This window comes from Choloepus didactylus, chromosome 8 (genome assembly GCF_015220235.1).
Source record: "Choloepus didactylus isolate mChoDid1 chromosome 8, mChoDid1.pri, whole genome shotgun sequence".
NCBI classification, from domain to species: domain Eukaryota; kingdom Metazoa; phylum Chordata; class Mammalia; order Pilosa; family Megalonychidae; genus Choloepus; species Choloepus didactylus.
The window spans coordinates 55780960-55797679 of NC_051314.1; the positions used below are offsets into that span (position 1 = coordinate 55780960).

Here is a 16720-nt window from a genome sequence, read left to right on the forward strand (position 1 = left end):
AGGGTATGCCTATAGGGAGGGATGGAAAATTGTGGCTATTTTTTAATCTACTGCAGAAGGTTCACTTTTATGAATATAGTACCTTTTTTGAGGGTTAAAAATCTGTATCCTGTACTATAGAAGAGTTAACTTGTCCAAATTTCACAAGTATGTCATTCTGACAGTCACGATGTGGCTTCATGAGATCATTCCACATTTCTGGTGCTAATATAGGGCTCAGTTCCTATAGCCTTCTGTGAAGCTGACTCAAGAATTTAAAGGAAGCAGCATTTCAGCTGCAAGGGGTAATGTCCACAAAGTCTTTTAAATCCTTGCTCCACACAGAACAACAAAAGAAACCCCAAATGTTTTTTTCCCTCTTCATTTTTATAATGCCATCTTTCAAAGCTTTGCTTTCTTTTCACTTTTATCTATTTTTTACAGCAGGATCAGTAGAGTTAGTTGGCTGGAGAGTTTTCTGTTCTCTCCTATCTTACATAATGAAGACTTGCTAGTTTTCTTAGGATCTTCTCCACTTATATTGGCCAAAAAAAAATAATAGAAGAGACTATATTTCATTCATTGCTTTATATATCAATTCTCCATTGAGATGCACATCTCATCTTGTCTTCCCACATTATTTTAAGTATACCTGATTGCTCTCTAATCTCACATCTAATCCTTTATGGATCACAATTTTGAGTTCTAAAAGATGCTCTTCCTATCAGCACTATTATGTCTAGCTTTTATAATCTTAGACTCATGTTGATTCATTTTATTTTTGCTTTTTCATTTCTCCCATGAGTCCTTTGTATCATTATCCCCTTCCTTTTGGTTTCTTTATAATACAAAATTTAAAGTAATGAAACTACATGTTCTCTTTTTTTGATTCTTGCCATATTCATCAGTTGTTTCTCTAGAATTTTGTAATTTAATGTGAATGTTTCCTTCATTTAAATTAAAAGGGATATTTTTGGGCAAAGGGTCTTGCACATAGTAAGAGCTCAATAAATGTTATCTAGTATAAATGCTTCTGTTATCACTATAATCATTGTTATTAATTTATTTTAAAGCAAACCCTATGCTTTTTTTGCCCTGTTGAATTTACAGTATTAAGCCTTGTAAGGAACCACACAATACTAGACGATATGAGAATGTATGCTAGAACTTGATTATACTTTTACTTTGTAATTTTTCTGGAAATGGAAATTTACTATCACTGTTATTTTTGGAAAGTCCCCAGTGATTGATAATTGTACAAAACTAATATCAGTCTCAGTATTTATGCCTTACACTTTTTTGAATGTGTTAACAGATCAAATTTATATTTTCACAAAGTTGGACCCATATAATTGCTACTTATGTTATCATTGCACATATATTGTCATGTTGCCAGTATATTCTTATACATGTGTAACACCGTATTTTCTTGCACATCTTTCTTAGATCTCAATGACCTTCCAAAGAACTTTTGGTTTTTCATTTTGATTATTTACTAATGCAACAGATAGGTGATTTCTTTAGTGAATTGTTCATATGTCATTCCCACCTTGCAGTCCTTTATATTGCTAAACCTTTCTTATTACTGGCTCATAAGTCCTGATCTTTCCAAACCATAGTGTCAATGTCAATATCTGATTTTCAAAGATACCTCCTCCCATATACAACCTGGTGGTTTCTTTTTCCCTGTTTAGTGTACTACAATTCTAACAAACTATGCCTATGGAATATGATCCCTCTTCCTTCATATTCTTTTCCTTCCTTCCTTCCTTCCTTCCTTCCTTCCTTCCTTCCAACACAAACATACACACACACAGTTTGGTTGTGAGGCCCAATTAAAACCTCGGCCTTTGATACTTAGGTATCTATTACCCATCTCTAGCATCTGACAAAGAAATCTGACTTTTTAATTGCTAGAGCATTATGTCTCTGGAATACATTTTTAAAACTAGTTTTGCTTTATATAATCGTTATGTAGTGGCTAGAGACCTACATTTGACTGAAAAGAGCAAACCAGAGCCCTGAATAAGACATGTGAAACAAGACTGTTGTCACCTGTAGGCAGACCTCTTTACCATCAGCTGTCATTAAAAAAAAAATGCAATTGGTCTTCTATTTTCTTTCTCACTTGTTGGGAAGGGGGAGCAGTGGAGAGAAAAAGGCGCGTGGGGAGTGGGGTGTAAATAAGGCAGGCCGAACCTCCAGAGAGGGTGGGGACAGTGCCTCACGTTAGAGAAACATAAGAACCTGGTTGGTACAACAGAGCTTCTCCAGACTCACCCACCCACCCTTCCCGGAGCTCTGTGCTTCGGATGGCAGCGGGAGGCTGAAGGGACAGCTCCAGCAGCGTCTGCTTTCTGGAGAGACAAAATCTGCAGGGTGGAATCCGGGCACAGCGACTTCACCTTCAACCGGGTGAGCTCCCCTGACCTCCCGCCAGCCTCCGCTTCACGCCGCGGCCAGTGGATCCGCCAGCTCCCGGCGGGGTCGGAGAGTGCCGGCAGGACCCGCCCGGAGCTCCATGGTTTGCCCAGCCCGGCGCGATGGTGACTTTGGGCGCGGAGGCTGGCGCCAGGCGAGCTCGCAGCTCGCAGAATGAGAGCGTGGAGCGCAGCCGGCGGCCTGCGGGGTTTGTCTCCCCGATCCTAGCGCCCGGAGCGGCGGCTCAACCACCTGAACCCGGAAAACGCCAACAAGTAGTTTCTCGTCGAAGGGCGGCTCCGCTGTGCGTCGGGACTCAGTCAGGCTGCCCAGAGAACCTCGTCCACTCGGAAACCAAAGCAGAACCACCTTTCTCTCGGTCTCGTTAAGGTACCTGGACGTGGGGGAAAAGGGGATGATTTTCCGGGAAGGGCACGCCGACCCTGCAGGCAGGCGTCCGCCCCGCCGTTCAGCAGAGGGAATGTAAAGGTGAAGCCGCGGGGAGACGTGGCTGGGAGAGGTAGAGACCCGGACCTTCTCAGTTTTGACTTCCAGTCCAAGATCCAGGGGGTGTGCCTCCGGCGGCTTTTCCCTGGGCCTCGCCCCTCCTAGAAAGCAAACCCCCCTCCCCGCACCCCAAGGCGTTTGTTCTTTTTGGGAAGGGGGGATGGGTGGGATGGGATTCATTGATTACTTCTGTTCTCAAAGATGGATCCTAGTCAGTCGTTTCCAGTCTCAAGTAATAAAAATAACACGAATAACAACAACTACTACAATAGTAATGTGAAAAGGAAATTGGATCAGGAAATTAGTTGGAGGTCTCCTTGGTGAAAGGCAACAGCAGGGAGACTTTTTTGCTCTGACTTCTGTTTTCAGTCCTTTTGCCTGGTCCGCGAGGGGGAGAGTAGAGGTGAGCAGAGAAGAGGTGGCGCAAAGGGCACTGCCCCAGCGCTAGGGAGCAGCGAGCCGTCCAGGGTTGATGGAGGGTCCCCGCGTGCAATCGCGGCACCCAGTCCAGCGGGCTCCTACCCAACATCGCCAAGTGGACTTATGGAAGAGAACTCCAAGCCTAAGGGAATTAGATCCAGGCCAGGGAAGGGGGGTGGGAGGGGGAGAGGGAGGTTAGGAGGGTGGTAAAGAGGTAAAAGGGGAGGGGAAAGAGGAGGTCAGCGGAGAGGGAGAGTGGGGGATTAGGAGCTAGAGAGGAGTGGTATGGGGCTTGCAGCAGGTTAGACTAGAGAGAGGATTGAAGCAACGGAGAGTGCAGGGTGTAAAGATGAAAGAGGAGATTAAATTAGAGCAAAGAGAGGAGGGTGCAAGGCAAGGGAAAAAAGTGTCAAGGAAGGGTAAGAAAGACTTGGACTGCAATCTTGTTAGTTCTTAGAAAACCTGAGAAAGATGTGATGCAAGAGGTGGGGACAGGACTGTTCACTGATCTCCTGGGAGGGTCCCCTCGCCCCTTAACCATCTGCCCATCCTGCATCTTGAGGCTGATGGATTGGGGGTGGGTGGGTAGTGGGACGGCTCTGACAGCCAAGATCTTTTCTCTTCCCCCCAGTCATGTCTGAACCACAGCGATGGGCAAGATCGAGAACAACGAGAGGGTGATCCTCAATGTTGGGGGCACCCGGCACGAAACCTACCGCAGCACCCTCAAGACCCTACCCGGGACGCGCCTGGCCTTGCTCGCAGCTTCCGAGCCCCACGGCGATTGCCCGACCGCGGCGGGCGACAAGCCGCAGCCGTCGCCCCCTCCGCTCTCGCCGCAGCCACGGCCGCCTTCGCTGCCCCCGGGCCCGGGTGGCTGCTTCGAGGGCGGCGCAGGCAACTGCAGCCCCCGCGGCGGCGGCGGTGACCACCCCGCCGGCGGTCGCGAGTTCTTCTTCGACCGGCACCCGGGAGTCTTCGCTTATGTGCTCAACTACTACCGCACCGGCAAGCTGCACTGCCCCGCCGACGTGTGCGGGCCGCTCTTCGAGGAAGAGCTGGCCTTCTGGGGCATCGACGAGACTGACGTGGAGCCCTGCTGCTGGATGACCTACAGGCAGCACCGCGACGCCGAGGAGGCGCTCGACATCTTCGAGACCCCCGACCTCATCGGCGGCGACCCCGGCGACGACGAGGACCTGGCGGCCAAGAGGCTGGGCATCGAGGACGCGGCGGGGCTGGGGGGCCCCGACGGCAAGGCTGGCCGTTGGAAGAGGATGCAGCCCCGCATGTGGGCCCTCTTTGAGGACCCCTATTCGTCCAGAGCTGCCAGGGTAAGGCCAGAATCAATCTCTTCCCTGCTGCTCCAACTTCTCCCAAATCCCTTGCTGTTGATTCCCACCTGGGACCTCTGGGATGGGCGTGCAAGGGAAGAGAGCAGGGGTTTCCCAGCTGTGAGGTTAAAGGCCCATCTGGGCAGTTGAAATCCAGGGTCACTGGCTCCCACTGGCTCCCATCCCTACCTCCCACACCCCTTCTCCCTTCCTCTCAACTCAAACTGTGTTTTTCTTCAGCAGATGGGACCTAAAGGGCAAATTTCAACTTTTTTGTTCTACTCTGTCTGGGACCTTGTTCTGATCTGGCTTTCACACTTCCTCTTGCATTTTCCTCATTCTTATGTTCCGACTTTTCTGTTAGCTCTGATGTCTCTTCTGGTCTCCTGGTCAACCCGACTTTTTCATGGGGCCTGACACTCCTTCAAATCTAACTCACCCAGAGCAGTGGCTCCAATTAGGGATCTATTCTAAGCACAAAGGAAGGGGAAATGGAATATGTGTGTGTGTCAGTGCGTGTGCATGTGTGTGTGCCTGTGTGTGTGGTGGGTGGTGGTCAGGAGGTTCATTTTGTAAATAGAATCTCCTGATTGCTGGTTGGGTCTGCCCCCAGGCAAGGGAGAAGAATGCTGGGATTGTTTGTCTGGGAGTTGACCAGAGGGCCCAGTTGCACACTGAATTTTGACATCTGGTGCCTTTTCCCTTAGGCTGCATCTCTCTTCTTTAAAGATTAAATGTGAACCAATCACTTTGGTGATTTTATTTTATTCCAGTTCTCTAAATTTGAGTACATTAGATTGTAACAAACTTTACTGAACTCTTTACACTGTGACCTCAGCTTCAATTTTTCTTTTCAGTTTCTAGCTTCAGCAACAGTTTGAATTATTCTTTGACACTCCCAATTAATTCTTCAAAATCCAATGAAAGGTCCATAGAAGTAACCAATAGTGGTTCCTCCAATCTAAAGGAAGTAAAAGAAATATAAATAACCAAAAATTATGCAGTATGTAAATGGTTTTTAATTATATGTGAGAAGCAAATACTGTATTTAGTTAAATCTTTGCAACTGCCTGTGTCTGGTTTGCTTCTGATACCCAGAACTCAGAAAAAGCACCCCCTGGGCAGAATGGGAATTCTCCAAGCTTCATTCTGGCTCCCTCCTCATTATTGTCTTCTTCTACATGTCAGCAGTCTTTGCCTCTGAGTTATTGTGCAGCTGTCTATCTACTAATTTGTTTCAAATGCTGCTGAAAACCAGGTAGGTAGTCAGAAGATGTGCTTCTGATATCATTTTGGAAAACTGAGGATGTGTTTTCTTTCCAATTTGAAATAGAATATAAAAGACAGTTTATGTTATTATTTTCTTGGATTTGGTATTCAAATTGTAGCATGTTCACATTTACATATAGAATATAGAGTTAATAACTTCAGCTATGAAGTCTTTCTTCTAAGACCCTTCTATAAATTCAACAAGAGTTGGCATTCAAAAAAAAAGTGCATATTTATTTAAATTAAATCACAGGCTCATTACCATTACGTCTGTGTGTTTTGAATTCCAGCTGAGTTCCACAGTGCTCTTTTCACTTGGTGACTTCAAAGATCATCTGCATTTGTTTTCCAGCCTTAATTTTTTTTTCTTCCCCAGATAATGTTCTATAAAGAAAGCAGAATGTTTTATTACCTTTTTTCGTGATAATGTATTACATATTATTGTAGCCAGATTGCATAGCAAAACTTTAAGGAGGTATTCAATTTTTATCATTGTTCTGGAATTTCATTCTGTTGATTCTTGGTCAAAAGGTAGACTATTGACCTGAAAATAGTTTTTTTTTTTTTTTTTCATTAAATCTTTCTAAGATTGTAATAAGATTGAGAATTTGACCTGCAATTCATTTTAAGTGAGGAAAGAATACAAATTTAGAGATTTACACAAGGTCAAAGAGCAATTAGAAGCTGAATCAGTTAAGAATCATAGACCTGGAAAATTTCTTTGAGGTCACCTGGGTAGGACCCTTTATTTGATAGATGAGGAACCCAAAGACTGCAAATGCTAAGTGATGACCAAGGTCATATAGCAAGTGAATAGCAGAGCCAAAATTATTCCAGAGGTCTCATGGCATGCCTCTCAGGCCCTTTCACCACAACCACTGATTATAACTGACTGTCTTGTAAAATCTCTGAAGATCCTTATTGCTCTTGAGATTTAATGCAGCATGAGACATTCGCTAGAATTTCAACTTTTCAAGGTCATCTATGACTTTTTAAAAATATGTGTATTCCAACACTTCGGAACATGGGACTAAAATTATAGGACTTGAGTTAACTTCTTAAAATAAGCCCTGTTTTAGCTTTGCATCATTATTGACCAATTGGCATTTAATGTTTTAATTTCTTTTATATGGGCTAACATTTGTGGGCCTTGTCTTCAGGGAAATCTTTTTTTAAATTACTAGGGATTTCCTAAGAAATGTAACCAGAAATCACCATTCTATTTAAGTGTTATTTAATATTTTTATATTAACACTTATTGTTCAGATGATGGCTTTACTTAATGTTAGTTTTATAAATAGAATTATAATGGGAGGCCACAAGATGAAATTATATTTTGCATGAGTGTAATTCTAGGAGACATAGATCAATTATCAAGTGGTTTGCTTCAACTGTAACCTTGCTGACACAGGTCTCATTCTTAATAGAAATTAAGTATTTAAACTTTCATAAAGACACCTACTTTTTTCTTTTTGCATTAGTTCATCTTTTATTGATACACCTGAGTTGAACAATTTTAACTGTCTGAATTCCTTTTTCAATTTGTTATGTCTGCTTTCATCATTTTCTTTATCTTTTCCAGTGTTGGAGAGATTGACTTAATTATGTAATAGATGTGCTTTATTTCTAGCTTTCATGATCTAAATTGGCAGACTGAAACAACAGTGAGAGGAACTGGATAATTATTTGAATTTTGCAACACTGTATTTTTTACCTTTGGTTTTGGTTGGCATGCCACCCTCCTCTATTGCTTTTAATTTATGATGTAAATATGTATTTGACAACTCTAAATTGTCCTAATTAATTTGGTAAGCAAGCTTATGTTTTATACTTATGCCATGAATTATTATTCCAAAAGGAAATTTATAAAACTTCAAATATAGGTTGTTAAGGAAACCTGTGGGGAAAATGAGATCAGGAAAGAAAGGGAGATATTATGCTATTGATATCATCAGTGATATTTACAAATAGCAAAAAGCAGTGGTGCATAGATATGTTTGTGAAAATCTTATGCATTGCATAATTCCAATTTGATGTTTAAGTTTTAGAAGCAAATGAAGATTGTATGTGACTTCCTCTGAAGATACTATAACATAAATAAGTGGGAAGTCACCAAGCAGAAATTCTTTTATAAAACTTTTGGATGTTTTAGAAGTTTCTTTAAAAAATAATATAAAAACAAAATACTAGAATCAAATGATATGTCAAAGAATTTATTTCCAACAGAAAGAGTTAAGTGCAGTTATAAGTTTCTCTTCTCCCTCTTCTTCTTTTGTGGCGGATGTGGGTGGGGTGGGGAAGGAGGGTGATTGAATTCAGTTTTATTTTAGAGTATGCTTCTTCCTTGGTGATTTATGTATATCTTTGATTACCTGATACATGTTTTTTTTTTTTCTTTCAAGGATATTTTGGAAAAGCAAATAAAGAAATAGCTGCCATGGAATCCTATTAATATGCTGGCTTCTTGGTGTAGATCTAGGTCACCTCATATATGTGTTTTAAAACCTTTATTTAGTATACCATCATTGTGCAGATAATCTTGAATCATACATGGATTGTGATGGCAAATCCATCATTTTATATCCTTGAAAATATTCACTTTATTAACATTTCAGATTTTTTTTTGCAGCACTTCTAAAATATACTACTTAAAAATCACTAAAATTTAAATTTCATTATCTCAAATTGGACCCATATTTGCAAATATCTAATTTACTTTTTATGGACTACTTTTTCTTCTCACCCAAACTACAAAATAAAACAAGAAGGAAATGATTTATGTAACTATTTTCTGGCATTAAGTGCAATTTTTAGTTTAAAAAAAATAAGATAAGGACAAATTGAGCCACATATTATATTAAGATGGAAGAAAACTGTATTAATTCTTGTTTTGAATCATTGTTCTAATTAAAAGAATTAATGGTCAAATAATGGGTTATTCATAAAATATAGTCATCAGTTATTAAAATTTTTAGGAGGTTCATTTACTCAGTGAATACTGATTATGCAGCCACCATAGACCAGAAACTATGCAAGATACTGGGAAGGCGGAGAGAGGATATTGTCCCTTCCCCTAAATAAAGAAATTTATCTATTAAATTTAAAAACAGTGCAATAAAAGCATCAAACAAAATCCAAGAGGTTTTAATGATACATTTTATTCAAAAAATGTCACATGGAACCAGTAATGCATACATACAGGAAAATATTCCTTTTAGAAATCATGGTTTTTGTATATTGCTAGCCATTATTTGATTATGAAAGGGTTTGGTTTTTTAACCTTGTTTTTTCTCTTTTTGCCATTTTCAAACTGATATATGGGCTCTATCTTTACAATATTTTTAGAGAATATGGTGGAAGCTATACTTAAAGCACAACTAGGGGTTGTGGCCCATATCTTCATCCCTTCCATATTAATTAAAAGTCATGGTCAACCATTTGACAATGCAAACCCAAGCTCAGAGCCCTGAAAAATGTCTACTCTAATTGTCTGATGTTTGCAGTTGTCAGATAAGCTTCTAAGGGTATTTTGATCTTTTCCAGGCTACTTAATTGTACAATTCATAAATAAGTTTAATTTTATGCTTACATTTTGAACATTGGATGTTATCAGAGTACCTGATTCAATATGTCATTAAAAGAATCAGTGTGATTGAACAAACACTGAGGATCTGGTCCATTGCTGAGCCTTAGGCATGGCAAAAGTGAATTTAATTGGACAGATTAGGTATGTTCTTTTTTTCTGTAATGTTATGCTAAGAACTTATTTGTAGACCTGGGTTTGCAAAATTAATTGAGAGAAAAGGAAATTTTCTTCTCAGTCGAGAAGCTCATTTTCAAAGCAACTGAAGGCAAGAAAATGTGTAGGTTTATGTAAAAATGCAGATCAACCTTTTCCATCTGAAAGTGTATATCATTACCACTTATTTTTATTACTACAAATAAAGTTCAGGTTTTGAACTTCTGAGTCATATATCCCTTTTATTATGGCAACATTTAAAAATATGTCTAAATGAAATAATATAAGACACTAAAGAACTGGTAAAAGATAATCACAGGATCTCCAGGAGGAAAAATAGTGGCAAATAGTTTAAACGAATAACCAGCAATGTATTATATAAACAATTCAGTTTTGTTTGATGTTTGAAGGGATTTTCATTTCAGAAGTGCAGTCGAGCTATTTTTATGACAGAATAGCACCGTGTTTTGCTTTCCTTATAGGTTGAAAGGTGGTAATTAATTTTAATACTGAGTAATCAATATTTTCACTGAAAGTAAATAAAATGTAGGTGTTGGGAGGAGACAAGAGTAGGAGTTGAGAATATATGGAAACAACACTGGAAAAAAGCCTGAATTGTGACTATGAGACCTATATCGTAAACCTGGAGAATATACTTAATCTGAGGTTTAATTCTTTTGCCTTTTTTCTCATAAAATAAAATGAGATGACACATTGGGCTTGATAGTCCAAACTTTCTTCCAACTGTAAGATTTTGGGATTTAGAGTAAAAATAAGGATAATTATTGTTAAAGACCCTAGGAACCAGGGACAACACGCTGTGCCCACTGTGCTTCTACTCTAAGGGTCATCACAGTAATATGATAAGCCAGAACTGAGTATTTTTTGTTTTATTTTTTGCTTTTTTTTTTTTTTTTTTTTTTTGCATTTGTAACTTTCTGCCCTTTTTTTCTACAGCTCCTGCTCTGGTTACCATAGAAACAGGTTAGCTCCTGGCTTCCTGTTTCCATTGAAAACAGCTTTCTCTCAACCACATATTGATCTCAGGAAATCATTTTGCTGTGGCAACCCATAAAGATGATCAGCTCTGTCGTTTCCTAAGCCTAAAATTCAGTGCAGGTGTATATCCATCCACCCACAAGGGTAACTAATTAGATAATCTCCATTTTATTTCCATTTGAAAAGTGTCTTGTCATGACACCATCCTTTTCCACATCCCATTTTTTATATAGAAGGGAAAGTCTTATTCACTTGAGGATTTACAGATATGCCTGACACATTTCAGTGTTTACAAAATAGTGTCAAATTATTCAGCTCTAATCTCTTTCATCGTCTATTCTATCTGAACAAGCAGAATAGTATGTTGTCTAGCATGCTTCATAAATTTATATTTTTAATGTGCTTGTTAATGAAGACTTTTTCAAAATGAATGTGAATATTTATTTTATATAGTGTTTCATATTTCTCTTTTGTAAAACTAGTTCTATTTCAGGAAATGCATATGTAAACAAAAAGAAGATCTATATTGTCATAACACAGATATATCAAGGAATGTGTTTATAGAATTTTTGATAAGGATAAGCAATGAAATATATAAGTTTTGATTGAGAACATGTGTGTGTGTATGTGTGTGTAATACATATTTTCAAAATATATACTATTTGAATGAAATCAGTGCCTGGTATATAAAACAGACTTTCGGTGTTCTGAAACTTAGAATTGGAAGGATACTAGCTATCATCTGGCATATTTGCCTCTACAGTGCTATTTTAGTGCTAGCAGTAGAACTGGAATTCAGATCTTCTGATATCTGGTCCAGTGCTCTTCCCATTCATTCTCAATTGCTTAGGGTGGATGGTCTTTAATACAGATTTCAGCTCTTGGGAAGCAGCAACATGTTAGGAATAGTTAGGCTAAGGTACACCCTCTTGCATGTCCTACTGTTCACCAGTAACAGAGAAATTGCCGCTGCTTTAGTCATTCACTTTATTTCCAGATCCCTCACCAAATGCAGCCTTCCATCATTCCCTTTTTTGGCGTGCCCTCTCCACCAGCTCTACATCTTACAGTTCTACTACCTTTACAGCCTCATTCCCGCTATATGCTTACTCTTATTTTTACTTTGATTTACATTCTCAGTGAAAGGATTCACAGAAGCCTTAGCTCTCAAGCTGAATCATGTTCAGTAAGCTATAGGAGATATTTAGACATTAAAATATATTACTTGTCTTCCTCGGTGCCCTTGTGTGTGTATATGTGTGTGTGTGTGTGTGCCTGTGCATGTCTTTGGGAATATGTTTTTCTATTTGCTTGATATATTGTATTTGGGTTTTTAAAACCTGTAATCCTGGTTTACTTATTGGTGATGGGTGATGTACTAACTTCTCGAATGTAATTAACCAACTCATGGTGGGATTATCTAGGGATAACTGGTAAATTAGAGGAGTGAAACATAATTAGAGCTGTTACAGTTGAGATCTGCAAATGAGATTAGATGATGTTGTATGGTTGGAAATAAGGCACAGAAAAACTTTTCCCTCCATCTTTCCTTAAAGGACAGTCAGCTGAAGGCAGGGTTTACTGCCCTGTGATAGGATGTAAAACAGTATTATAATTTTGGGAATGTTTGAGAGAATGTATTTTAAGGAATCAAAGCAGGGGATTTGGGCCAACATGCTGCTGGTATTATAAGGAAAAAAATACTGTGATTGTCACAGTCACTTGATTGGCCTTTCCTCAAAATTGATAATGGTAGTGGCATCTTTGTAATCTTCTGAAATTTCCTCAGTGCTCCAAGTGTTAAAAAATTCCATGAAGACTCCACCTTAGTGTCTTCATTCCCTGTTTGAAGACCCCAATGGGTTTGCTATCAGATTTTAGAGCTTTGCCATTCTTCATGTATCTGACAGCATTGTTGCCATCTTTAAAAAATTGAAGCAAAGCCCAAGATAGACTTTCTTCACAGGTCTTCTGAGCATAGTCTCAACAAGGAAAGGTTTTAATTTTTTTTTTTTTTTTTTTTTTGAGTTGTCTTTATGGAGAGAGACTCAGAGATAAAAAAAAAAGGACCAACTATGGCCACAGACATTCTTTTACTGTACATAAATATTTTGTCTAAAATTTATAAGTTGTTCAGTAGATGAGAAAAAGCAAATATATCTTTTATAAAATAAAGTGATTTTAAATAATATTTTCAATATATTCAAATAATAGTGTTGACTAAATATAAAACTACATGTTTATGTTTTATGTTTAAGAGAAACTATTTGGATTAATATAAAGTTATTTTTTGAGCAGCTTTTCAGACTGGGTTCAATGAAAGAGTCATGCTTTTTCAGAACTTATGTAAAATTTGTATCTGTATTTGCAGATCACACAAGAGAAATTGATATGGGGTTCCTTATCTTGATAATTTTATGTTTATTGTGTTAGCATAAAATGATGTTTGCATAATAATTGTATTGGAAACAATGGCATAGCAATAATAGCAAAGTAAGCTCCTGTACTGATTTCAACATATTAATTTTGGATAAAATTAATAAAATTGGTATTTAGGAAAGCAGAACAATAGAGTTTAAAGAGTGAAATTTATCATTTAAATTGTCCAGCTTCTCTTTATGAGACTTCTTAGGGATGAACAATGATGGTAAATTTTGAAAGTTATTAGAATATGCTTAATGAAACCTGTCTTTCTTACAGATTGCATGGAAAATGGACAGTGTCTTAACTAGCCACTGTCTGTGCAAACAGAATCTAAAGTAGGAAGTAGCCTTTCATTTTTTTAAGCTATTTGAACTTTATTGTCATCTTGAGTGAAGCTATCACAGTCATAAAATGAGTGGGTCAAAGTTGAACAATTTTGTGAGCTTATGCTTAATTTGTGAGCTTATGTTTAATTCCCAGGTTCATAATTGTGTTGCTTGTACTTTGATACCTAGAGTAAAATGCTAGTGATATAGAATTCAAGCTAACTTGTGAAATCAAATTTATTTTAGCTTACTAATAGACTTTAATAACATTAAGAATGATTAGCTTTGATGCAAAAAATTTATCATTGATTGCCTGTTGCCTAGTTTTCTTTTGAGTCTTAGCTGCTGTTCAAGTTTTAGTTGTAGCATGTGCATGTCAACAGTTCTATAAAAAAATTAATGTAGGGAATGTTTTCAAATCTGTCTCTTTTTCTACTTATGTATGATTGATTGATTTCATCTCTAATTTCTCCTTTTCAGCTTGTCCCTTGCTTACAGTTGTTTTCTAGAAGTAGGTGCAGCTGTCAGAGCACTGGCATTGTGTTTTAATGCTGGGTTTCTTTATCAACAACATTTTGTGGTTCCTCTTCCTTGGATTGCCTTCATTGTTTGATGAAATAGTGTTATTGTCATCATTAGTACATTTCTCTCAGTTAAGCCAAATGGAAGATAACCCAGCACAAAGATGAAAGAATAACTGTGCCTTGATTCTTTCCACTGACAATCATTGAGCTTCAACTATTGATCAGGCACTAGATTAGTTACAAGAATACAAAAAAGATTAAAATTTGGTATTTGCCTTCAAGATGGTTATATTCTGTTGCAAAAGAAGAATTGTAAGTCCACAGTTACAAAATAATGCATTAAACACTATAATAGAGTTACTGGTGTAGGGTTGACGGACACACAGACTAGCAAGGGACCAACTCTCCTACACAAGGGAAATGACATTTTGATTAATTTACAGAAAGCAGGTAAGTATATTCTGGTGATCCAGGGGTTGGGGTTGTAGGTCAACAAAGAAGTGTTCAAATGTAAAGGCTTGACAGAACCTTCCATGCCATGGAATTTGGAGTAATAGCTGTTCCAGAAGGAATAGGATGTAGCAAAGGCAGGAGAAAAACTTGAGAGGTATTGAAAGGATTTAAACTGGGAAGATGGTGATTTCATATGCAAGCCGAGAAATTTCTTCTAAAACACAAATCTACCATGACATTTTCTTGCTGAGAAGGAAAAAAAAAAAAAAAAAAAAAGCTCTTTATCCCTTTTCTTTGTCTGTATATTAAAATTCACATTCCTTTGCATGGTTCTTCAGAATCTGGCCCCTATCTATGCTCTTATTCATACCCCTTAAATATCCACCACCAAAAATACGCTGCAGTCACAAGACACTTTTTTGCCATTTCTGAATTTAAAGAGATCTATTCACATTGTTGTGCCTTGGCATATGCTTTTTCCCCAGCTTGTGACATGCCCTTTCCTCCTTGAGTTAATTAATAATTCCATTATCTTTCAATACCCACATAATTATCAAGTATTCTTTGACACCTTCTAAACCCTCTCAAGTTTGCATGTTACTTTCTGAATGTCTTATTATTGACTCTTCCATTTGGCAACGTGTTTCTAACATCCAAGAAACTTTCTTATTTTCTGATTGCTCCTTTTCCATATCAGGGTATTCTCTTTTAGTGGACAGAATGTTTTCGTGAACCTTTCAGAAGCTGTGAATTAGACCATTTAAAACAATTCTATTTCATTTCTGGGGTTAATTCTTGTCCTTTTATGGACATTTTTTTCTGTTTGTTTACCTTGGTTCTTCTCTTTAATACTATTGGTTCTTCTCAAGTGTCTTTTCTTCTCTGAGAGAGTGTGGGGATGGCTACAGTGCTCTGGAGTAAATAGGCAAGAAAATGCAGAAATGTAGGATTCCCTTCAGTGTGGGTAGGCAAACCAGGGTACCTTTCAAGGTCTAAGGAAGGGAGCGTTATTTGGAGACAGAGAACTTTAGTGTATTTTGGTCAATATAGAGCTACCTTTTTTCTTTTTCTCCTTGTTATATGAGGAAATCTGAAGGTAACTTACGTGAAGTTAGAACGGTAAATAGCTTTACTGATCATCTTAATTTGCTTAAACTTCCATTTTCACTCAGGAGACTACGAAGAAGAAACAAAAAGCAACTGAGGGAGGCTGACATACCAACAATGTTTTGTGGGGTTAAGACCCCCTGCCTTTATGGGAAAGGAGGAACTGTGATAAACAAGTCATGCTGGAACAGCAAGTCTGCTTATTTTCACCAGAGAGGCCCATTCCTACACAAACATTCTGCCTGGGCAGCTTTTGCAGATTTATAGTACCCAAGGACACCCTGCCCCAGACAACTCACATAGCTTACGTTCTCCTTGCCTCCCCCTTGTGTTCCCCTATAACCTTTCTTTGTTTTACGCAGGTATATAAACTGTTTCCCTGCCACTTTTCTTTGAGCAGTCACTTTCTTTTAGCTCTGCTCCCACTTGTGCCACTTAGTCAATAAACTTATCCTGCACCTTGGTTTTCAGAGTCTGTTTTCAACTTAACACTTAAAATTTGCCTCACTAACTAGAAACTGACTCCTTTTATTGATTCCCTACTTTATTTAGAGAGCAGGCTTTATCTTGAGGGCAAATTCTGTAGCCAGCCACTAAAGGAAGTGGGGGTTTTACCCAGTCAGCTCCCTCTCCAAGTGCCTGTTACCGCCCTTTCTCCCTCTCCTTTCCTTCCCTTCCCTCACATCTCCATTACTCCAATCCCATTTGCTTTGTATCTCAATATTTGTGGTCCAATGATACCAACTTTCCCTGTTTTTTTTTTTATCTCTGTAATTTTTCCATCATTTAAAATGTGATTTGGGTAAGGAGATGTTGTTTACTCTTCGCAACAAGAATTTGATTGTATCCATCTAAGGCTCTTGTCCATACTAGTTATGAACTTGTTTAGAGAGAAATATTTTATTTGTTTTCTTTTTTGGATGTTCCCTAGATTTGTGAACAGCTGCCTGGTCATTTTCCCAGCGGTGATTTATCCCCATCTGAATAATTCCACAATTTTCCCTTATATACAAAGATGTATTCCTCTGTGTTTCTTCCATACAAAATCTTGAGTAGTTTACTCGAAGTCAGTATTTCTTCTTCCCTTCTTTGAGCTCAACTTCCTTTTCCACTTTTTTCCTACTATTGTAATCAGGAAATTGGAAGCCTATGTGTAGTGTGTGATTTTATCATTGCTATAAGAAACTTGTTAGTCTAATATTGACATAATTCTTGAAA

General features: G+C 38.5%; 1 protein-coding gene across 5 annotated transcripts in view; it reads left to right on the top strand.

Annotated features, from left to right (window-relative positions):
- The first annotated feature begins 2659 nt into the window (after positions 1 to 2659).
- The window catches only part of KCNC2 (potassium voltage-gated channel subfamily C member 2), a 186660-nt gene continuing 172599 nt past the window's right edge, over positions 2660 to 16720 (top strand). For all 5 annotated transcript variants that reach the window (XM_037847890.1, XM_037847892.1, XM_037847893.1 and 2 more), the window contains exons 1-2: positions 2660 to 2790; positions 3959 to 4661. In XM_037847890.1, the coding sequence (XP_037703818.1) occupies positions 3978 to 4661 (684 nt within the window). In that variant the 5' untranslated portion in view covers positions 2660 to 2790; positions 3959 to 3977. The remainder of the gene's footprint in view (positions 2791 to 3958; positions 4662 to 16720) is intronic.